Here is a 24,452-nt window from a genome sequence, read left to right as displayed (position 1 = left end):
TAAACAAGCACATGTTTTTACCTAAAATAATCAGGCAGATTAATTTTCAAAGATACACTAAAACTGTTTTAGGTCAGTAAAATTCTGAAGAAAAAAAAGTCCCTGCTGCATTTATTTAATCAATTTAAAGGATAAGTTCACTTTCAAATGAAAATTACCCCAAGCTTTACTCACCCTCAAGCCATCCTAGGTGTACATGACTTTCTTTTTTCTGATGAACACAATCGGAGAAATATTAATAAATATCCTGAAGCATCCAGGCTTTAAAATGGCAGTAAGCGTTACCAAACGAGTATGAGCTGAAGAAAGTGTCTCCATCATCTACATCCATCCATCCATCATAAACGTACTCCACATGGCTCCGGGGGGTTAATAAAGGCCTTCTGAAGCGAAGCGATATGTTTGTGTGAAAAAATAAAAAAATAAAAAAATATCCATATTTAACAAGTTATGAAATAAAATATCAATCTTCTGGCAGACTGGCTTCCGTATTCTACTTACGAAGAAAGTGTAAAACTCTCGCAATTCAAAAAGCTTGCGCTACGTCCTACACCTTCCCTATTCAACTTACGGAAAAAGTGTAACTGACACGACGCTGGTTTACACTTTCTTTGTAACTTGAATACAGAAGGCAGTCTGGCGGAAGCTAGATAATTTACTTCATATGGGTGGAGACACATTCTACAGTTCATACTCGTTTGGTTACGCATACTGCCATTATAAAGCTCGGATGCGTCCGGATATTTATTAATATTTCTCTGATTGTGTTCATCAGTAAGAAGAAAGTCATATACACCTAGGATGGATTAAGGGTGAGTAATGCTTGGGGTAATTTTCATTTGAAAGTGAACTAATCCTTTAATGCGTTCTTGCTGAATTAAAAATCTTATTTCCTTATTGGCCCCGAATTTGTCAAAATTGAACATATTAAAACATTTCAGTTAACACCAAATAATGGCTTTCATAGACAGGAGGCTTGATCTTAAAGGGATATTACACAAAAAAAAATTAAATTCTGTCATCATTTTCACCTACATATCATTCCAAACCTGTATGACTTTCTTTATTTTGTGGAACATTAAGGAAGATATTTTGAAGAATGTTGGTAACCAAAAAGTTGGTTTTCATTGTAGTGCCGAAATCAAATACTTCCCTAGTATGCGAATAACAGTACGCCAACAGAGTAGTATGTCTGAATACACAGTATTCCAAAAAAAAAAAAACGCACTGTGAGACATTCCTTTTCTTTTATGTTCCACAGAAGAAAGAAAATCACATAAGGTTGAGTAAATGATGAAAGAAATTTCATTTTGGGTGAATCTCTTGAATTTCTAAGTTCTGACATTATGTATAGAAAAGAACAGGTGTTGTGACTATCCGGTAGGTCCTGAGACTGATCATGAGCCAGCTGGTGAGAGGCAGGTTCAGTGAAATGCTGCTCCTGGGTCAGACCAGACTGTGCTGGTATAGGACAGGTGTGACCTCTGCAGCTTCTGACTGTGATCAGGCTTTTAAAGAGGAAAATAGAAAATTCAGGTGATGGAGAAAGAAAAGCGGCGGAAAGGATCACAGAGGGCAGGCATGATTGGAAAAGTAATGAAAAAGATGAGTGGAGAGTGAACCACAGGCCTCTCAGTGCCTCATATACTCTCTTCTTGCTTTTTCTCCAAGGTCAGCCATGACGACTGCCCTTTAAAAAAAAACTGCCTACGAATTATTTGCTAATGAAACTGATACCAGATATGCATCAGTGGGTCTTCTCTTCATCTTATCTCTCTTTCATTTTCTCCATGCTGTCTTATTTATGATACTCCTTTTTACTCATATTGATTACTACTAATGGATTCACTAAGAATCCTTCTGAGACAGTCCTTGAGAATGTGTATTCTCAGTAGTCAAAACCTGATAGTAGCAAAAAATAAATAAATAACAAACCCAGAAATTGTAACATAATAAAATGTTTTACTTTGTTAAGAATTTTGTCTTTTCTTTATGTGCCAAGTCTTTGTAAAGAATGGACAACATACAGTCATGTGAATGAAATTCAGTGTTCATTGTAGCTGTTTATGGGACAAGTACACAAGTAGGTTGATGGCAAAATAACAGAACCTGTTGGAACCTGCTTTGCTGCCTTCTACCCTACACCCATCAGAGTGGTGCTGGTTCTAACGCTGGTTTCCGCTTGGACAGGGAATCTACAGGCCCCTTTGAGAACCAGATAATAATTTTTTTTTCTAAATAAAATCTAGCCAGACTAAGTTGTTGCTGTTTTGAAAACTTTATGTGGTGAGGACATTATCTTATCCCCTGGCCAGTGGCCACTGATGTTAATGGTTCCTGACTCGAGTCTAGCAGTGTTTGCTGCATGATGTTTCCCTCCCTAAACTGCCTTTTCCATGGTGGAAACCAGTAGAACAAGGCCAAATTGGGCAATTGGAAAAGGGTTGTTTCCTGTGGTGGTTTGTTGTCCCTTCAGGTTTCTCAACACAGGCCTTATGCTGCTGTCACATGCTATTGGAAATTTCATACCTCTCAACATTTAGGCAGCATTATTACCCTCTTAACCTTGCAGGAACTCTTGTCAACAAAGGACAATCTTCAGTCTGTTACTTATTGACGAGCTTATGTCAAGCTCATTTTGATCAATAATAATTCCCATCTGTGTTAACCTCCATAAGCAATTACTTTAGGACAAACAAAATGCAGGTTCCTTTTGTTTTTTTCCAAAGTAACTACCTTGCCTACAGGGTTGAAGGAGGATTAGATTGTCTTTATTGTATACATACAATACAGATTACTGCATTAAAAATTGTAATGAAAATAATATTAATCTTAGTGGTAGATTTCCTGATTTCCTAAATCTTCTTTTAAAGATGATATGTAACATTTTATATGACGATTCGCCCCTTGGATCAAAACAACCCCCCGTCTCCTCAAACACACACACCCTACAGTAAAAGTCAATGGTAACAAAAACTGTTTGGATACCAATACTCTTGGATACCAAAATATCTTATTTTATGTTCAGCAGAATAAAAGAAATGCATACAGGTTTGGAAAGACTTGAGGTTGAGCAAATGACAGAATCTTCATTTTTGGCTGATCTACCCTTTTAACTAAATGGTAGTTTCTTAAACTGAGTCCTTCAAATCAGAGAGGGTGCAGGACTCTAATTCTGTAAGTCGTGGCACTGTTCCTAATTCCCCAGTCAGATCATGTAGTAGTGGACCTGCCCACAGAGCCTGTAGTGGATTTCAGCTTGTGCACCTCCAGCTAAACTCTTTGAAGGACTAAATGCAAGGATCCTTGTATAATAGGGAAACAAATGGGCTATTCACACTTGAAATTGCCAACCCAGTATCATTCTAAAGCCTGGCTTTGAAATATTATGCATTTGTAAACCCTGGGTTATTTACATATTTAAGAAAGAAACATTTGTAGCAGGGCTTAATAACCCAAGGTTAAAAGCAGTGCCTTTTAACCTTGGGTCATTAAAACGTTGCTTAATCCTAGGTTGACTTTTTTTTTTTTTTTTTAACCCTGCGTTAAGTCAAAGTTGTTTTCTCTGAAAGCAGTGGCTTCTAAAAATTATAGATAAAATTTAGGTGGAGACACCTTTCTTTTTCTTCCCTTGAACTGCAAAATGTGTGAACATTTATGCAACTGTCAGAGCTGCTGTTTATGTGTCCTCATATATTAAGATGAGAGATGCTGGACACATCACGAGCATCACGTGCTTGAGTAGAAGAAACTGCACCGCTCATTCACACAGAAACACACAGAACATGCAGGCTTCATATTTAAATACAGACAATTGTGAAGATTTTATTAAGTGTACAGCCCTAAAGTCCACCGCTAAAATCATAGGGCCCTAATGAATTTATGTTGTAGCAGTCGAATAAACAAATAATTCAATGACTCACTCACAAAGATAGCCACTTGACGCCACCTGTTGGCATAACAGTGTAACCTGAAAGTTTGTCACAGTCTATTTTACAACCACTTTAAACTGGGTACTGTGTAAACATCAAATGGAACATTTAACATCTTCACTGGGCTAAGTGTAGTGTGAAAAACCACTTTAGTAGGATGCAATTTCCAATAAGCACCATCCAAAGAAATCACCATTATTTTCATACATCTTCATTACAATGCTTTGTGCTTTCTAGTATAAAACAGCTTTTAAAATATACTGCATTTATCAGTGAACCAAAATTATGTCTCAAAGCAAAGTACATATTTTTATATACTTAGTGGTTAGTTTAAGCACTATAAAAATCCACCAAATGAGCCTGTTTTACATTGGAAGCTAAGGAAATGCATATAGTATAATCTTTTTGGACAACCCTATACTATAACCCACACTCCACCCTTCTTTCCTCATCATTACCATTCAGCCTGTGCCTCCTCGCTTTGGGTTAAACCTCAGCTCCTCTGTGAGGGGGTGGATCTCTGAGTGGGGAATCACATTGGGTTATAAATATGGCCGTGGTAGAACGTAGAACACCCATGGAGAGGCCTGGAAGATCATACTTGCGGATCCAAGCCCGGATCTAACTGATCTAGCATTGAAAACACCTTGTGCTATATATGGCTCCCTCAACTTTGCATAGCAGCTTGTAATATATGCTTCTTCAAGGAAGAGAGAGCGAGATATGACTGCATTTTCATAGTCTGCCAGTGTCTGTCTGCATATTTTAGAAAATTGAAAAGATTTTTGGAGGGAATCAACAGTGTCTCAAGACGGACAGAGTGCACGGCCTCCAGCCGTGTCTGTGTGTGTCAAGGGCAGACAGGACATCTAGTGGGATGGTAATGAGGCATTCGCTGAGAAGATGTCAACCCTTCCATAGTGAGGGCACAGTACTGCATATCTACACACACAAACACAACCCTGCTGAAAAATCCAGCATAAACCAGCATGAAATCCAGGCTGGTTAGTGCTGGTATAGTGCCGGTTATTGCTGGTATAGTGCTGTTCCAGCTGATGGACCAGCATAGTCAAACTGTTCTCAAGCAAAACGGAGCTAGTGAAGCTGGTTCACCATGGTCTTGCAATGTTTGATTGTGAACAGGCCAGCTGTCTGTAGGCAAGCAGTGCTTTGGGACAAGCTGCTTGCTTATTTCTATATTTAACACAATAATAATGTAAAGGAAAAGCAATATATGATTTAACATAATTGACAAAACATGATTTATTGTAATATATAAATTAGTTAAGCAATTTAAATTTTCAATTCTACTTCCTGCAGAGGGTGCAAAAGCTCCCTGTTGAAAGTAGAATTAAAATTTTTAACTGTTTTAGTTGATTATATTATTAATCAATGCCATCTGAAATTTTGAATAAAGTAAAAATTCAAACTGTTGAAATGTTTCAAAGGATTTGTCTCCTGTTTCAAAGAACTACAAAATCAGTTAAAAAGAACAATGCAAAGCAAAATGTTTAGAGATATTAAAACAAAGAAAAATACCAAATAACAGCATAATCATCAGCAGTGTCAATAACAAGGGTTATGAGAAGAGGTCTTTCAATGGGATTGCTAATAACAACTTGATAATGGAAGTTCAATTTGAAAGTTGTTATTTTTTAAGAATTTAATGGTCATTTGGGAACTCGTGTGTGGAGATCCAGCTGTCAGTCACTGATTACAATAGTACACAGTTAAAAGATGTGTTAATAGTGATAGCATCATCACCATGTTCACTTATTATAAACCAGGTTGGCTTTATTTACTTCATATGGTACATGTATAAAGGCTGTGTGGCTGTGAGTCAGTTGTTCTTCTGTCTGCTCGTCTCTTCTTTTTTCAGTTCTTGTTGTTTCTCTTATCTTCGGTGATTCTGTAGGTATAGGTGTTCATCACTAATGGTCAATCATCACTTGTAGAGTGAATCTACTTTATTTCACTAACTGCAGCACTGCTTCAGTGTTACTTTTAGGCTCTATAGATTGGGACCGAAAACCGAGCAGTGTTCATTTAACACTCAGGATTTTGCTATGTACCACGAAACGTAACCTGCAACACGTTTTCTTTATTAAATAATACAAATAAAACAAAAAAAAAATTAGATAATTGTCTTGATCTTTATTTAACTATGAACCATGCTGGGAACAAGCAACCAGCATCCCATCTTATGTCAAGATCCTGAGTTTTGTGAGAGAAATTATGATGCTACTACACTTTTATTGTTCCACTAAATCTCACTGTGTCCTGAAGATATTCTTTAATGTGTTATTAAAACAGATATTTTATCCCTGTGGACCACGAGTGAATTTTGTTGTGCTGTGTGAGTGACCACAGACACACATGTAGAATAAATATGAGTACTGGACACAGACTACTTATCTAACATATTTGTTTTTATATACAGCAAATTATTAATCCATGTTTTTTCTCCACAACTGATTTCATTGGTCAACTCAATCACGTAGTCGTCTATCCAGAAATGTTCAGACTTAAGGAAAAATCATTGCTGGACATGGCTGTTTATCAGGCTACCAAAGCTATAGGTTAAGGTGAGGGTTTAGAATAGGGTTAGGGGTTAGTGGACAAATTTGTTCCTGAATACAGTTAAGTGTGTACACACACACATTGGGTTTTCATATTTTATGGGAACATTTCATATACACAATGATTATACTGTACAAACTATATATTCTATCCCCTAGCACTGTCATTTCATGTCCAAATATTGCATTGTTGGTTTTGTATCTTTTTCATTTACTCATTCTCAGTGGTCATTTATATAGCTTACATTAACTTGTTAGCACACATTCATTATGCTTTTCTGCCCTCATACAGGCACACATGCTCTTGAAAGTTCAATACTTGATTAATATAATGCCCTCTTTTCTAGTCAAAATCATATACACTACAATATATCTAGGATTCGGCAGCAAAGGTCCTCGCACATTTCATGTAATCACCTATAATACCCACATTTCTCCTTAGAATTCACTGGTTGCCTGTCTGTTAATGTATTCAATAGAAGCTCAGGTCAAACTGACATTTTTGGTTGGCAGAGCTTTTGTGTGAACAGATGAATGAAAGCCATTATTAACTGACAAGAGACTGAAAATAGAGAATATAAATCAAACACTAGGAGGCATCTGCTGAACCAGATAACAGTCCAACAGTGTGTTTTTGACCCTGTCAAAACAGAATCTAATATGACATTAGCTGGATTTCCTGAAGCATATGTAGAAGGTTAGTTGGAGATAAGTAATAATTAATCTCTAGGGCACAAAAAGCATTGTCATTTAAGTTAGCTAATTTGAACGTAAAAATGACTGTTAGCCTCAGACCACTTGTAAGTCCATTATATGCAAACTGCTTTTTGTTTGTTATAATGTATTGTAAAATGTAAAAGAATGTTATTAAACATAATATATAATTTGTATAAATTAGAATATATAATGTGGTAGAAATTATATTGTGGTGGACACATTCATGCTGGTTCAGTGAAAACAAAATCTTTATGTGATGTATGTAGATTGTTGGACAGTATTAGTGAACAACTAGTAAGAGTGAGAAAAGTGTGTTTTAAGAGAGTTTATTTTCTAAAAGTCCACAGGGCCAAAAGCGCCTGTGGTTGAAGGAACACGCCTCACTGGTGACCCAACCAACTAATCTTCTATAAGTCTCTATTTCTTTTCCATTCAAGTACACGTACGCAGCCTGCAAGACCTCTTTAATTTATCGTGTGTGTGTGTGTGTGTGTGTGTCCTGAGTCAGCACTGTGCTCTCAGCATTAGAAAGCTCAAGAACAGCAGCTCTCTACACTCAAGCTGTGTCTCACACACACACACACACACACACACACACACACACACACACACACACACACACACACACACACACACACACACACACACACACACACACACACACACACACACACACACACACACACGTACATACATTACAGATCTGAGAGGGACTTACTGACTTCAGTCTACAAGCCTATAAACATGTTCAGACATCTGCCTCCACACACACACTTATAAACCGTCCATTAGGTTATTAACTCAGTCATAATTTACTGGTGACATCACAGCACATTTCTGTGTGTATGTGTGGTTTATTTGTGTAGGTCTCAGAATAGATTTATTGATTTTGCTGGTGGCTAAAATTTTCATCATTTATTTATTCATTTATAATCCATATGGGGATTGAATGGCATCTTATGAAATAATGTCTCCTTACCAATGGTTAAAGTTTAAGAGCTGGTCAATGAGAAACTTAATATTGAGAGTTGCGAACAATAAAGTGGACTTTGGGTGTGTTGGTATTCTCAAACTTATGATGATCATCCCTACAAAGTTTTGGAAATCAGGAGGGGGGTGTCAAGAAGGTTATAGAAATGATAATTATCATAGGATGATGAAAAAGATTGAGAAGCTGGAGCAACTAAATATGTCAACTCTTTGAACAGATGAGATGGAAAGAGGAAGCTGATCAAATGTGTATGAAGGTAGTAAAGAGAGGGATGTATAGTACGAAAGGCGAGTCGAGATGAAGCAGAATTAATGTCAGAACTACAGAGAGGGCTGGCACAACCGTACAGAGAAAGTGACAAGAGAAAGAAGGATTTTCACACCAAATGGTCACAATCTCAACCTATATATTCTAAAGCACATCTAGATTTTATCTGACAACCCAACACAGTACTGAAATCATTTTTTTTTGTTTTTTTTGTTCAAAAGTAACAAAAAGTCCTTTATGCTATGTTATGTTACAAATAATTTATCATTTTCAATATTCTAAATTTCTCTTATATTGAAGTTCACTGAACAAAAAAATCATGGATCAAAACAGACAGATTTTTGAGTTACAACTGTAAAACTACTGTACTGTAGTTCCCGAGGGTTTTCTGTGCAGTATAGTGCAGCATATGTGACCCGTGCTGGCAAAATTAGTAACAATGAGCAAATTTTCAAAAATTCTATTAAACTCTATTAAAAAACCTTCAAAATAATGTATGATTTGTTGGAATCAGAGAATCAAATGACTGAGCTACACCTGTTTGAAGTCGATAGAGTGAGCAAAGTCAATTTTGAGAAAAATGGAGTTAAAGTTTTCTGAAGGTTCCAAAACAAAATCACCTAGCAACCATACCTGTTACCAATCCCAATCCCTGTTATTACCAAAGCCAAATATATACAGGAAAAATAAATATTCAACTTTTTTTCTCAATATTTTGCTTCAATATTTTGAAGTAGCCTACTGTAATTCTGTTTATATGTGTATATTGGGATCGCTCGCTGTCTGAGGTGTCTTTGTGTGCACGGTTCGAATCTGTCAGTCAGCGTGAGTAAGATTGATTTGTTTACATCAGCATGAGTTTGAAAATCACATTTCATGGGTTAAAAAATTCGCTATGAATATTCACAAGGTTAAAACGAGACCAAACTTGTGCTGAGGGGAAGGGCGAGTGGTGAAGCGAGCAGAAAAAATTGCATTTTTCATGGACAAAGGAATGGTACTCCTCTCAGAAAACATGCAAAAAAAGATACTTTTAGATATTTAATTGCTATTTGAAGCATTTGGATCACTAGACAAGAGTGAGTTAATATGCTTAATGAACTAATTTTTGTGAAAACCTCAAATTCGACCAAAATCAACATTTCTGACTTGTTTTGCCTGTAGCTCTTAATAGCCCGTGCACATTCCGACTCATTTTGCCAGCACGGGTCACATATTTTAATTTCCTTCGCTATCAGCTTCTCATTTTCTTTTCCAATCTCTTTATACTATATGAATAAAAATGCAAGTCAGAATTTAAAACTCACTCACTCAGTGTCTCTCTGTTTCTCTGTAGGTGGTGTGAAGAATTGTTGCAGAAACAGATCGACCCCACCATGCCTTTGTCCTTCAGTTCATCCCACCTTTTCCCCTTCTCCTTCATTCCCTTGATCCTTCTCCTGTCTTTCTCCATCCCTTCTCAAGCTGACTCCCAAGATGTAGCCCAATCTACCTCCAACTGTTCCCAGACTGATGTGTGTGCAGACGGGGTTCTTTTACCAGTGTGGAATCCTCTAAATCCCTCAGTTGGTGACAAAGTGGCTCGTGCCATTGTGTACCTAGTGGCACTAGTCTACATGTTCTTAGGTATGTCAATAATTGCTGACCGCTTTATGACTGCCATCGAAGTTATAACTTCTCAAGAAAAGGAGATCACTACAAAAAGACCCAATGGTGAAACGGTCACCACAACAGTTCGCATATGGAATGAGACCGTCTCCAATCTGACCCTCATGGCTCTGGGTTCATCAGCCCCTGAGATTTTGCTTTCGGTCATTGAGGTCTGTGGGCATAATTTTGAGGCTGGTTCTCTTGGTCCCAGCACCATCGTGGGTAGTGCTGCCTTCAACTTGTTCGTGATCATTGGCATCTGCGTTTATGTGGTACCTGATGGTGAAAGGCGGAAGGTCAAACATCTTCGGGTGTTTTTCGTGACTGCGGCGTGGAGCATGTTTGCCTACATCTGGCTCTATCTTATCATCTCTGTAGTCTCACCTGGTGAGGTGGAAGTGTGGGAAGCGGTGTTGACATTCCTCTTCTTCCCTCTCTGCGTGGTCCAGGCCTGGATCGCTGATCGGCGTTTGCTCTTTTACAAGTATGCCCGCAAACGCTACCGAACCGAAAAGGGCAGAGGAATTATTGTGTCCGAGGGCGGGGAGGAGGTTGGCAAGGATGCAGGATTCACAAAGATGGACATGCTTGAAATCGATGGAATTACAACACATCTGGACGGAGTGTTGGGAGGGGAAAGTGGGCTTGGAGGACGTGATCAAGAGGATGAGGCCAGGAGAGACATGGCCAGAACTCTAAAGGAACTGAAACAAAGGCATCCTGACAAAGACATGGAGCAGCTCATAGAGATGGCTAACTATCAGGTAAAAACCAAAGTGACATATTTAAACATTTTTGCTGTGAAAAAAATTTCTTCAAGCCTTAAAATAGCCTGAATGTAACTCTACACCTTTGCTTCATTTAATATACGTGGATTTATGAATATGCTAATTAGCCCCGCCTCCACTCACTCGCACAAGCTCAGAGGTCCACTTAGCGACGTCAGAACCGGAACTTAAAAATGACTTTCTCAAACTTACCTTTGCAGGTTCTGATACAGCAACAGAAGAGCAGAGCTTTCTACCGCATTCAAGCAACAAGGATGATGATTGGTGCTGGGAACATTTTGAAGAAACACGCAGCAGATCAGGCCCGTAAAGTGGTCAGCAGTGGGGAACCTCGAGAGCAGGAGTACGACCCTCATGTTACAAAAATAGACTTTGAACCTGCCCTCTACCAGTGCTTTGAAAACTGTGGATCCTTAAAACTTACTGTGCAAAGGCATGGAGGAGATGCCGGGTGTACTGTTAAGGTGAGTTTAAAGGAAAATACTCTTTAGTTTATTAATTTTATTAGGATACTTCTAAACCTATTCTCTGATCTTGACTATTAAATGATGCAAATTATGGAACAGATTTTTTTCGTTGGTTTATTTATTAAGAACAAGGAAGATCTTTGATCTTTTAAAATGTTTATTCATGCAAAACTCCAGGTGGATTATCGCACAGAAGATGGCACAGCCAATGCCGGTTCTGACTATGAATTTGCTGAGGGCACACTCGTCTTCAAACCTGGCGAGAACCTTAAAGAGCTCACCGTCGGCATAATTGATGATGACATCTTTGAGGAAGATGAATACTTTTATGTCCGCCTGAGCAATCCCCGTATAATTGGGTGGGCAGATGGACATCCTATTGCTTTGGAGACCGGAGCACCTGCCCCTACCGTAGCCCTTGGTGAGGCCCACACGGCGACCGTCACAATCTACGATGACGACCACGCAGGAATTTTTACCTTTGAGAGCGAATCGATGCGAGTTAGCGAAAGCATTGGCATCATGCAGGTGAAGGTCCAGAGGACATCAGGAGCACGTGGTCTGGTGGCGGTACCGTACCATACAGTGGATGGGACAGCTTGCGGAGGGGAGGACTTTGAGGAAGTGTCTGGAAAACTGGAGTTCCAGAACGACGAGACAATGTAAGTGGTTTCTGTCAGCTAATGTGTTTGTGTGTGAGAATGTGCGTGTCTCTGGGTTAGTGCTTTTATTTAGCTCTTTCTGTCGGGAGATTGTACTGAATGAATGACCCTTCACAGTGAAAACGATTTTAGGCACATAGTAGTTAAAGGGTTAGTTCACCCAAAAATGAAATTTCTGTCATTAATGTACTCTCCCAGTTTAGTATGCAGAGACAATTGTAAGTAAGCTATTCATAGATTTCCCAAATGCTGTAAACACTGTCTCTGTGCTGCTTTAATTGTTCTGTTAATTGGAGAATATTTACATGCAAATAGATTTCAACCTGACTGTAACAATATTTTTTAAAAATGTCATGTAAATGCTTAAGTTCAACTGAAATTTGCACCAGTCCATTTTAAACTAAGTCGTACTAACAGACCTAGATTTCACCGCTTGAGTGAACCTTCACTGTGAAAATGCTTTTAGGGACACAGTAAAGTTATTATATTGTGCGAGTTTGGATTTTTCAGGCATGTCAGACAGCTTATTTTAAGGCTAAGGAAAGCGCTACAAGAATTCAGTTTGAAAAAACACAAAATGTCACAAAATTGTGAAGGAGACTTAAGTGGCTTAATGTGAAGAACATTACACATATTTGTCGCCATATGGAGAAAATTATTATGGCAGGCACCCTACCATCATAGAATGGTAAATTTTCCACTGAGGCAAATGCTTTTTAGAAGACAAGCAAGTCAAGATAGATGTTTAACCATTTGTATGTCGGTAACACCCAATACGGGTGCACTAATATGCATTAATTCATGCTTAACAAAAACACAGATAATCACGTGTTAATGTGTGACTCATGAAGAACTAAACCATTAATTAATGATTACTACATCAGCAACTAATAAAGGGTCTATATGATTAATAGATTAAGTAATTATGAATTATTAATTAAATGTGTCATCACATATTAATTCCTCACTAACATATCAAATTAACTAATAATGCAAATTAATGCGTTAATTACCTCAATTGGTCAAAACTAAGTACTTCAACTTCCAGCTGTCTGCTTTAATGAATTGTTAGCAAATGATTTGCAAATGTGTCATTATGTTATGACTTGTTGAGGCAAATGACTATAACATAATGATACATTAATGATGCATAGTGCACGCGTATTGTAAAGTGTTACCAGAACATATACGGGTTTGGCAGTTTGACATGCCTCAGGCTGTATTACACATATATCAGGTGAAAGGGAAATTGAAGTGTTCAAGTAAAGGTTGTGAAAGTCTACAGCTAACAAAGTGGTTATATGGTGCCCTTGTGAGCTGACCTGTTTCTGTGGATCAGTTTAACCTCAAAGTAATGCTTGTAAATCACTTCAAACTGTGGATTATGGTTGGCTTCATATTGAGAAAGCTTGTGAAAATGTGTGATGCAGTTTCAACTGTGCCTGTGTCATTCACATTTGTGTCATTCAAGCCACAGGTAACAGTGGTAGTCGTTGGCTGATCATAATATATTAAAAATGCTGATATTACATTAAATTTAACCATATTAATATTCCATTTTTAAGAAAAGGCTACAGCTGTTGGTTTTTTTGGGGGATGGATGGATGGATGGATGAATCTGAAAACAGAAAGTCACATACATTTAGGTTTGGGGGAACAAATGTAATTATTTATGAATCGACCTTAGGGGTTATGGTGGTGAGCCTTGGTCTGAATTTAAAGAGATCGGACAGAGGACAAAGCGATTGGCTTATATCATTTTTGTTACAGTTGGTCTCTGTTGATTTATTATCCAATAAGCCTTCACAACAGGGGCACACAGCAAGCAGACCTACAGCAAAATGAAACAGAAAGCACTGCCACAAAATGAAATACACACACATTCGCACGTCATGGGGTCTGTAATGGACAGAGGAGGGCTGGAGACAATCAGCAATAGTCTGTATTTCAGTGTTGAAACACTATTCTATTGCATCTCTACTTCCCTGGCACCTGTCTCACTCTCTCTCCCTCCTTTCAGTCCACACTTCCCTCCCTCTTATCCTTTTCAATTCAAGTCACTCTTACTATCATTCCCACTGGAAAAACCAGGTCATATCAGCTTAAAGGTGGGGTAAGGCATTTTTCAAAAACGCTGTTGGACATTGTTGATGTTTGAAATCAACCCAAACAAATCCACCCCTCTCTTCATTGCTCCGCCTCCAAAACTCCCCCTCCAATCCTAACCACCCTGCTTCGATTTGGTCTCGATCCCCAGCCCGATCGCTGCTGGCAGGTGAGGCGAGTGCACTAACAATGATGCTAAACACCGCATTCTCTAGCGGTTGTCAGTGCTCAGTGGTTTACCTGCAAAACTCTCACTATCTGGCCACTGTTGCACACGCAATGCGAGAGTAGATGTCTGTTTATCACAGCTGACGCAGAACAAAATAATGCTTCTCGAAAAATAAAGCGAAGATGATGAACGAACGACAAGGAAGCACAAAAAATGAACGTACAGTACACGAGAGTAAATACGAACAAGAGTTCGTTGTTAGTTGCCAACAGCACAGCAGCTCCAGACAGTCAATGACACTCAAACCCAGTGTTACTCACGTGTGAAGCGGAATCAAAGGAGCTTCCGCGTTTGTTTTCAGGTTTTCCCGCGTAACTCTCTCCAGCGCTGGAAAGGTTTTTTTAATATTAACGCGGCTCCTAAAGTGCTTGCCCAGTCATAAACCTTCATTCCAGTGATATTCTTTCAAGCTCTTTTGTATTGTCTCATTTCTTTTTCTGCAGTTTTTCTTCAAATCTTCCTCTTGCTCATTCTCTCTCCTCGCCCCCTAATGCTGATTGGCTACACGTTTGTTGTTGGTGTCGGCCCGACTAACTTCTAAACAATGTTTTTGAAATATGACTTACCCCACCTTTAACTCTCATGTTCTGTTAAGATTGATTTTTGTAAAAATAATGAGATAAATTTCAAGTATAACCTCGTATTTTTCCCTTCAAATTTTAAGTTCATCTGACCAATCAAACCCCAATAGACAGACATTATTGAAGCTGTATCTCTCTATTTAACCAGAATGTAGGCATATGGTTTTTTGAGAAATGTCAAACGATCAGTTCATATGAACATTCATTGCATTATGTAATGGTCATACTGTATCTGGGGTCTCTAAGACCCTGAATATAAATAATGTAACATTCTTACAGGTATTAAAATGGCTAGAAAGCAGAACATGGGTTTTGGGATATGTTAGATTTTGCTGGTGTGAGATGGTCTACCAGTCATAACTATCCTGAGCAAGATTATTTACCATGTTTGTCTATTGACCAGCAAATGACCAGCTAGAAATCATTGGGTTTTCCAACAGGGTTTCACTTACACTCTTTGTCCTTTCACTTTATTTCCCATTTTTCTTTATTTCTCCGCATTTTTGTGAACAAATGAGCTCTTTGAAAGCAATTCTTTTCAGTACTGTTATTCAATCTAAACATAATTTCTTCAGTTTACTACCCTTTCTCAGTTCTGTCTCCCAGCCTTCCATTAATCCATCATCACTCACTTAATGAATCTCTTTGAAAGAAGTTGCAAATAAAACCAAGATTATTAGAGTAAAATACTATTTCAGTCTTTCTACTTCAAAATTCATGTTTAATTCAATGTGTTATTTGCCATTTCTTTGTGAAATTTACTAGCAATTGCTGAGTGAATATTGTTTCAGTGTAATATAAAATATACGTGTGTCGGTGTGTGTGTGCAGGACTGTGAGTGAGAGGTGGGTAGGTTAATATTCGTCTGGCTCCAGTGGAGCTCTGCAGCGCCCTGAGCTTGACATAGACATAGAGACCAGTGGACGGGTGAAGAGGTGGCAACACACAATAAGTGAAATACAGGGAAGACATGGATGAGATTAAGACAGGCATTGAGGTCTGGAGGATTAGTTTGAATGTGTCTGAATGTGTCTTTGCCCATTACCTTCATGCTACGATATATCGAGGGCTGTGCCTTGATGTCATTCCATCGCTTTCACGCTAATTTATTGCTCATATTTCATGAAGGATTTATGAGGTGCTGAGAAGCGCTCTCACATACGCGTCCTCACATATGAAGTGTCTCGCCATCCTGTCTCTTTGTATTCCTATCGTTTTACACTCATGTCTTTCTAATAAGATTTTCCTTTTGCTGTGTTTGTACAGCTCCCATATTTCAGGCACAAAATTAAATTCTGCCCTTTAAATTCTCAATTTCAAATATTTTGTTTTCTTTGCTGTCTTTTTCTAACTCAACCCCTCTATATTCCTTGTCATACCAAACGTTCTTATCCCTCTCTCTCTTGACATGGGATGCTGCATTAGGCCTTTCCCTAGGGTGACCCAGAATACTGTGAGCACTAGATATGTGTTCCAAGTGGACCACAGCATGAAATCGCTCATCTTAAAGTTTGTGTGCAAAGTAAAAGTAGATCGCTTTTCAGATTCATGAGCAGCGTTTCTGTATAGGCCATTCAGACCATTTAAAAACCTCCTCACCATTTACACTTTCTTTTACACTTTCTGCCAATACATTAAATTAGTACTCAGTACACAGAAAGCAAAATATATATTCTTTATTAAGAGACAAAACAATAAAATGTCATTTTAAAGGATATTTCACTCAAAATGAAAATTGTCATATTTACATACAGTGATGTCATGCCTTGTTGCAGTGGTGACCAGGGGCTTTCGTGCTCCAAAAATGAAGGGAAAAAAATCCCAGTAGTCAAAGAAGTCAAGTCCATATAACTATATTCCAATTAAAGTCATATAGTAGCTTTGTGTAAAGAAAATAATATTTCAGATGATGGTCAACACTTGCAAAGGCTACAAGATGATGACACCTTTGGATCGATCATTGTGTGTAAGCGATCATTGTGTCTGCTTAACTGACTAGGCTTAAGCTAGTCCCAGACTAAAATGCATGTTGAGGTGTTTTATCTGAAAGCAACTTGCATTGACATATCTTAAAATATGTCAGTATCATTGTTTTGTCTCAAGATGCACACCAGTAATGTTTTTTTTAAGGCACTTTCATAAAAGTTACTTAAATGTCCTAATTGAAATAAGGCCTAATCCTGGTTTAAACTAAGCCCTTTCTGTGAAACCGGGCCAATGTTTACCAACACAACTTATATAATCTTATAGTATATTACTGCTATATGGACATTACTTTGACACACTCATCTTTTGACTGAAATAACAGAATACTTCCTGATTTTAACATTGAAATGTATTTTCTGTGAAGCTGATTTAAAACATCTTTCCATTGTACCTCTCGAATCGCATTTGTGCGATTTTTTATTATGCATAGTTTGGAACACAGCAATCAGTTATGGGACACATTCTGCACCACTGATATCAAACTTAGCTTGACTTGTCTGAATTTTCAGTGAATAATTTAGGTTTGTTCATACCAATCTTTAGCATTACTTCAGAAGACTTAAAAATAGCACACAAGTCATATGAACCACTTTTGTATTGAATTTTCCTTTTTTGGGTGAACTATCCCTTTAAACCTCAGATTTCATGTGAACATGCACTGAATTTTTGAGGAGTAACCGTACCTTTGAACAATCCGCAGTTTCCAACATCTACTCTCAGATCTCTTTGTAGTTTCTTTTTCTTATTATTTGCTCTATTCCTCCTGTGATGTTTCAGAATGCTCTGGGTTTTACATGAATGCAGCCTTGGGCTTGCCAAGGCAACCTCTGATCGTAACTTTTGGTAAATATAACAGAGAAGGACAGAAGAGAAAAACAGTCTCAACTCACTCTCAATGTCTGTCTCTCAGTGTCAGGTCAGGTACCTATGGAGCTCTGAGTATGTGTGTGAAAGAGAGTAGCATTAAATGCTTTTTAAATTTAACTTCTTAAAGGCATAGTCCACCCAAAAATGAAAAGTATCCCATGATTTACTCACCCTCAAGCATCATAGGTGTGTCAGAGGACACAATCGGAGTTATATTAAAAAAATATCCTTGCTCTTCCAAGCTTTATAATTGTAGTGAATGGCACTCCTGATTTTGAAGTCAAGAAAAAAACATCCATCCATATTAGTAATCCAAACACCAGATTCAGTGGGGCTAATGAAGGCCTTCTGAAGCGAAGCGATGGGTTTTTGTAAGAAAAATATCCATATTTAAAACTTTAGAAACTAAAATAACTAGCTTGCGGCAGATGGCCTACGCAAGTCGACTTGTGCCAAAAGAGTAACTTCTGTCGCAATGTATGACGTAGGAGGTAGGGCTGGGCAACAGACTCAAGCTCCTCTTCTCTTATATCGAAATCCTCCTATATTTCTCTTTAATAATTCCCCTTTAGACTTCCAATTCGTGACCAGTGTTTTGTTTTGCTCTATCCTCTGCGCTTCCGAGTTCGTCAATGCATCAGGTCATAGGTTACTCTTTTGGCGTAAGTCGTAAGCTAGTTAGTTTATAAAGATTTAAATATGGATATTTTTCTTATAAAAACCCATCGCTTTGCTTCGGAAGGCCTTTATTAACCCCCTGGAGTCGTGTGGATCTCTTTTACGATGGATGGATGCACTTTTTTTGGGTTTCAAAATCAGGAGCGCCATTCACTACCATTATAAAGCTTGGAAGGGCCACGATACTTTATATAAAATGTGTTCGTCTGAAAGGGATAATTTAAAATTTTGGGTGAACTATCCCTTTAATGGAAGGTCATCATAGAAGATAATATAATAATAATAAACATTAATTGTTATAAACAAAACATTAGCATGCATAGACTCATGCACACATGTTGCAAAGTAATGAAAATATGCTATAATGTAAATTATAGCTGTATAATTTTCAACATGGTAGTTCTGCTTCTTAGTATGTGTGTTTGGACATTCACATTGTGGCATCTCTAAATTTTACTCTGCAACAGAGCCTTATCATCAGTGTGCCTGCCATGTCACTAATTTTACCATGGGTGTACCCTGCCCTAACCTCATTCTACCACCGGCTATCTGCATGTAAAACCACATTACTGAAAAATACAGGGGTCTGCTGTGTTTCCTCCAGTTGTGCTCTGAAGATAGTTGGGATTTAGATGCATAAGCTGTAATTGCCTTGACCTGAAAGAAAATTGTGTTACTAGTTTGTAATTTAGGAACCTTGCAAGAGGACTGCATAATAATATGTGAGCATGAGTGTGTGTATGATTGATATAGCCAGAGAAACAGTAAAACGGTCTGACTTATTAAAAAATCTGTCATAAGCCACTTGAATTTTGCAGAGTAATTCCTCTGCACTTCAGGGTGCTATATAAGATAACCTGTGTAATGCAGATAAAGCCACATTGCCTTTTACTGTTATGGCTGTGCATCTATAATCTTTAAAGGGATAGTTTATTCAAAAACTAAAAATGAACTCTATAAAGCCTACTGTAACATATTTGATCATCAGATATTTGATTGAAAGCCTCTAAATTATCAACATGATCAAAATTTTGCTGAAAAACAATTACAAAAATCTATTATAGGCATTTTGTAGTCTGATTGATAGTTTATACCTTTTTTTTTTTTTTTTTTTTTTTTTTTTTTAAGCAAGTAAAATATCTTTTAATATAATTCTAAAATCATACCCCTTCAGGTTGTGGTCCATGTATCTATTTGCTGTGAAATCTTTACTTATTTTCATAAAGTAAATGTAAGAATAACTTTTTTTTTTATTGTTAATAATATTTCGAGATGAAGACCTACTGGACTGAAACAACTTACATAGGTTTACATGCTTTTGTTTTTTTTGTTTGTTTATTGCATTTTATGCAAGTAGTCTACTATGCTGTTATAAAGATATCATTACAAGCCACAAACTAAACTTTATCTTGATGAGTTTGTCAACTATGAGCATTTTAGAGCAAGGATGGATGGATGGATGGATGGATGGATGGATGGATGGATGGATGGATGGATGGCCAGGTAGTAGCCGTGCAGAGCGGGGCAAGTAGGACCTGGGTAGAGGGCTTTTATATTTTTTTATATATATATATATATATATATATATATATATATATAATATATATAATATATATATATATATATGCATAGTTACGTACAGCTAGTGTATGTCATAGCAATGAGGGGAAACTTTATCAGATATTGTCGCAGTGTGACTCTTGCTACATTTAGCTTCAAGCATCTGCGTGTCAGATATTGTTATCTACTCATTTGTTCTGGGCCATTTTGCAGGAATCCCCCCAGCATGCCAGGGCCCTGGGCGACTGGCTGCATAACCTATAGCCGTCTCAGCCTACATGTATCCACATACACACATCTGCACACTTACACACACTATGGAGCTATTTAATTAGAGTGCAGATGTCCAGGCAGAGGGAGACTGCAGGCCTGTTGTCCAAGTCATGATTAGAGCCTTCACAGCTGCCTCATTGCTCTCTCGGGCCCCTGGAGCCTCTGTGGAGGGCCAAGGCCTTCTTCCCAACTCAGCATCTCTTACCAGCACGCATGCCAGTGAAGTTCTCTGCTGCATTAAGTTTATGAGTAGAAATGATAAAACTTTGATTGGGCTGTTTTGAAATGCATCTAAATGAAAGTGCATAGTGATTTGATTCATTGTGTAATTTTAAGTGATGGAACCAAGACAACCACGGCCTGTTGCCATATCAGTGAGTCCTGTGCCAATTTGTTAAAGTAAATGCAAAAACTAATTTGATTTATGTTGAGACGGAAATACTTTTAGATATATAGGCCAATAATGGTGAGTGTACTTTGAATATGAAAAGAAATGCAGCCAGTTGAGAGAGGTCTTCCTCTCGCTCTTGGTCTTTCATCCCTGTTTAGTCTAAATTTAACACAAAGACACACAAACTGATCACACAATGAAAGCCAGTAGGGTTTTAAAAGATATTATATAGATATTAATAATTTATTCAGAAAGGACAAATTGATCAAAAGTGACAGTAAAGACTTTTATTATGTTTTATTAATTTAATTTCAACATTAATAATGATCATAAATGATATTTGAGCACCAGATCAGCACCCTTTTCACAGACTGTGATGACGTGTTTCCACAGTTTAGTTAACACTGTAAATAGCAAACTTTTTTAAAATATGTACATTTATAACACTATACTTTGTGTTATGCCATTACATAACAGAAAACTTAATGCTGTTGTGTGAGGCCGACAGATGCCGACCAGCGCAGACAGTCACCAGATTACAGTGTGTCACTTCTCAGACATTCCACGACCCAACAAACGCAGATTGAACATGCAAAAAGGAGAACTAACCAGCAGCGACAGTGGTAATGATGTGACTGTTGCAGTCTGTTGGCGCGATGTGAATTGGACTTTACTAATACAACAGCTGAGAGTGATGACAAATTTGACATCTTTCTCTGTTCTGACCAACGTAATCAATGTCTTGATGTTTTTTTTTTTCTCTTTTGTTAAGTAATTGAAATACTATTGTGGATTTTTCTTTTGCTATTGAACCAAATGGGATGCAAAAATTATTTGTTGTAGTTTTCGTTCACCGCTGTAGAACTGTCATGATTGTTATGTTTGATTTTGCCTTAGCTCCTGTGTTTCCTTTTGTGTTTAGTTCCTGTTCTCATTGACTATTAGTTGCTGTGGTTACTGATTGATTGTTTGATTTAGTTCACCTGTTTCTCATCTAGATTCTTCTCCACTAGCCTGTATATCTACTCCTGTGTTTCAGTTTCTCTTTGTCAGTTCTCATTAAGTGATCTTCTGAGTGTTAGTTTTGTTAAATAAACCCCCGGTTTCACAGACAAGGCTTAAGCCTAGTCCCAGACTAAAATGCATGTTTGAACTGTTTTAACTAAACGTAACTTGCACTGGCATATCTTAAAGGGTTAGTTCACCCAAAAATGAAAATTGTCATTAATTACTCACCCTCATGTCGTTCCACACCCGTAAGTCCTTCGTTCATCTTCAGAACACACATTAAGATATTTTTGATGAAATCCGATGGCTCAGTGAGGCCTGCATTAAAAGCAAGTTAATTTACATGTTCAAATGCCCAGAAAGGTACTTAAAACAGTTCATGTGACTACAGTGGTTCAACCTTAAGTGACAAGAATACTTTTTGTGCGCCAAAAAAATAAAATAATGACTTTATTCAACAATATCTAGTGATGGGCGATTTCAAAACACTGTTTCACGAAGCTTCAAAGCTTTACGAATCCTTTGTTTCGAATTAGTGGTTCGGAGCGCCAAAGTCACGTGATTTCAGTAAATGAGGCTTCGTTACGTCATGAGTGTTTTGAAATTTCAGTGGTTCATTTGACTTTGGCGGTTTAATACACGCTCCGAACCACTGATTTGAAACAAAAGATTTGTGAAGCTTAATGAAGCAGTGTTTTGAAATCGCTCATCACTAGATTTTGTTAAATAAAGTCGTTATTTAGTTTTTTTTGGCGCACAAAACAGTATTCTCGTCACTTCATAACATTAAGGTTGAACCACTGTAGTCACATGAACTGTTTTAAATATGTCTTGAATACCTTTCTGGGTGTTCGTAAGTGTAAATTAACTTGCTTTCAATGCAGGCCTCACTGAGCCATCAGATTTTATCAAAAAATATCTTAATTTGTGCTCCGAAGATGAACGAAGGTCTTACGGGTGTGGAACGACATGAGGGTGAGTAATTAATGACATAATTTTCATTTTAGGCACACTTATAAAAGCTACTTAAATGCCCTACTTGAAATAAGGCCTAATCCTGGCTTAATTTAAGCCCTGTCTGTGATTTTTGGAATTCGCCGCCTTCATCGTGCTTGTCTGCAACCACAGCAACAGCAAACATGTGACATATATTCAACCTTGTTGACTTCCGCTTCTGAAAACCCCAGAAATGGGAAAAGGGTCCATCAGAATGATTTCTGAAGGATCATGTGACACTGAAGACTGGAATGGCTGCCTTGTAATAACATTTCACAATATTAATGTTTTTATTGTATTTTTGATCAAATAAATGCTGCCTTGGCGAACATAAGAGACTTCTTTCAAAGACAAAAAAACCTTACTGAGCCCAAATTTTTGAATGGTACTGTAAATTTTCACTTTTAGGTGAACTATCTATTCAAATTAACAAATGGCTCAGTAAAGTGCTTTATTGGAGTTACTCATCTGCTTACACTGTGGTGGTTTTTGTCACTACCTATGAGGCTACGACTCTGACAGGTTAAACCTAATTAAAATATATTACACTGCTGTGTTATTAAACACTAACTCAATCTCTTCCCTCTTCCCTGACTGTAATTATAAGTGGGATCAGACCTTTGGTAGTCAACCTAAAGCTCTGTCAGTGATCTATATAGCAACTCTACTTTTCTCTCTTACCTTTATTTCTGTCGGCTTTCTTTTTCCGCTCATTCCCTGTCTGCTCATTCACACACTGAAAATCGATCGACATTCTTGTACTTTGAGATAAAACAACGCAACAAACGTTCAGTTATCCAGGGGATATTTCATTGCATGCTTAAAACAAAGCTTTTAGCACTGTGCTTATATCACACCCACTTAAGTTGCAGCCAATAAGGCGACATTATTGTGGCTCCCCAGAATGCAGAGCATTAATGTTCCTTAAACACCCCTGCTCTCATCTAACACCTCATTTAGTTCGGGGTATATAATGACCTCTTTTGTATCCTGGCTTTTTGAAGTCTTATCTCCCCCCTGAGAGTCTCATCCTGAGCATTTATTATCTCTAATCTGGACCTTTGTTATCTGGATTCATCTTTGCATATATTTTGAGTATGATTAGGATTAGTCTCATTACTGAGTTTGTTTTAATTTTGATAGTAGGTTTGTAATTATAAAACAAAACTTGGAACCTACTCTCTGTTTAACTTTGCTCTGTTTGAGTTTAGATGATGCCCTACCCTGGTTAGTTTTTCCCCCTTTACTGTTTGTCATCTAAATCCTACACTCCTAAATTGGAAGTGGCTTAATTAGCACTGCAGAGACAAGTCGTTGAGGCGTACCCTGGCGATTAACTTGAAGTGACAGTGTGTGCTTGTGTGTGCTGTTCTATGTTTAAGGGAGATGTCAGACCGAAGGAGACATGGGAAGAGGTGCAACAATGAGAGAGAACACAGAGTGAGATAAAACAAAGCCAAAGAAAAGAAAACACTGTCGGCTGAATTGACAAGTTATTTATCAGAATGCTAACTACCAATCTAACTGTTTAAGGAAAGATGCTGAAAGAATGTTTTGAGGTGATTTGGAGGAAGATTATAATGCAGAGGTAAAGTCTATGAAAGACAACAGACTGAAAAAAAAGTTGGTAGATAATATATTTCAGAGTGAATATTACAGGGGAAATGTTCCATGTCCATAATGATAGGTGCACCAGCGTGTGTCTGTGTATGTAAGGGAAAGAC

The 24,452-nt window shown here is 37.8% G+C and overlaps 1 protein-coding gene across 2 annotated transcripts in view; it reads left to right on the top strand.

The window, feature by feature from the left end:
• The window catches only part of slc8a4b (solute carrier family 8 member 4b), a 71,428-nt gene that overhangs the window by 23,033 nt on the left and 23,943 nt on the right, over positions 1-24,452 (top strand). For both annotated transcript variants that reach the window (XM_051900594.1, XM_051900593.1), the window contains 3 exons: positions 9,823-10,900; positions 11,125-11,388; positions 11,569-12,053. In XM_051900594.1, the coding sequence (XP_051756554.1) occupies positions 9,863-10,900; positions 11,125-11,388; positions 11,569-12,053 (1,787 nt within the window). In that variant the 5' untranslated portion in view covers positions 9,823-9,862. The remainder of the gene's footprint in view (positions 1-9,822; positions 10,901-11,124; positions 11,389-11,568; positions 12,054-24,452) is intronic.

Source organism: Ctenopharyngodon idella, chromosome 7 (assembly GCF_019924925.1).
Source record: "Ctenopharyngodon idella isolate HZGC_01 chromosome 7, HZGC01, whole genome shotgun sequence".
In the NCBI taxonomy this organism is placed as follows: domain Eukaryota; kingdom Metazoa; phylum Chordata; class Actinopteri; order Cypriniformes; family Xenocyprididae; genus Ctenopharyngodon; species Ctenopharyngodon idella.
The sequence above is the reverse complement of the archived record's forward strand: the minus strand, read 5'-3'. Positions and strand labels throughout refer to the sequence as shown.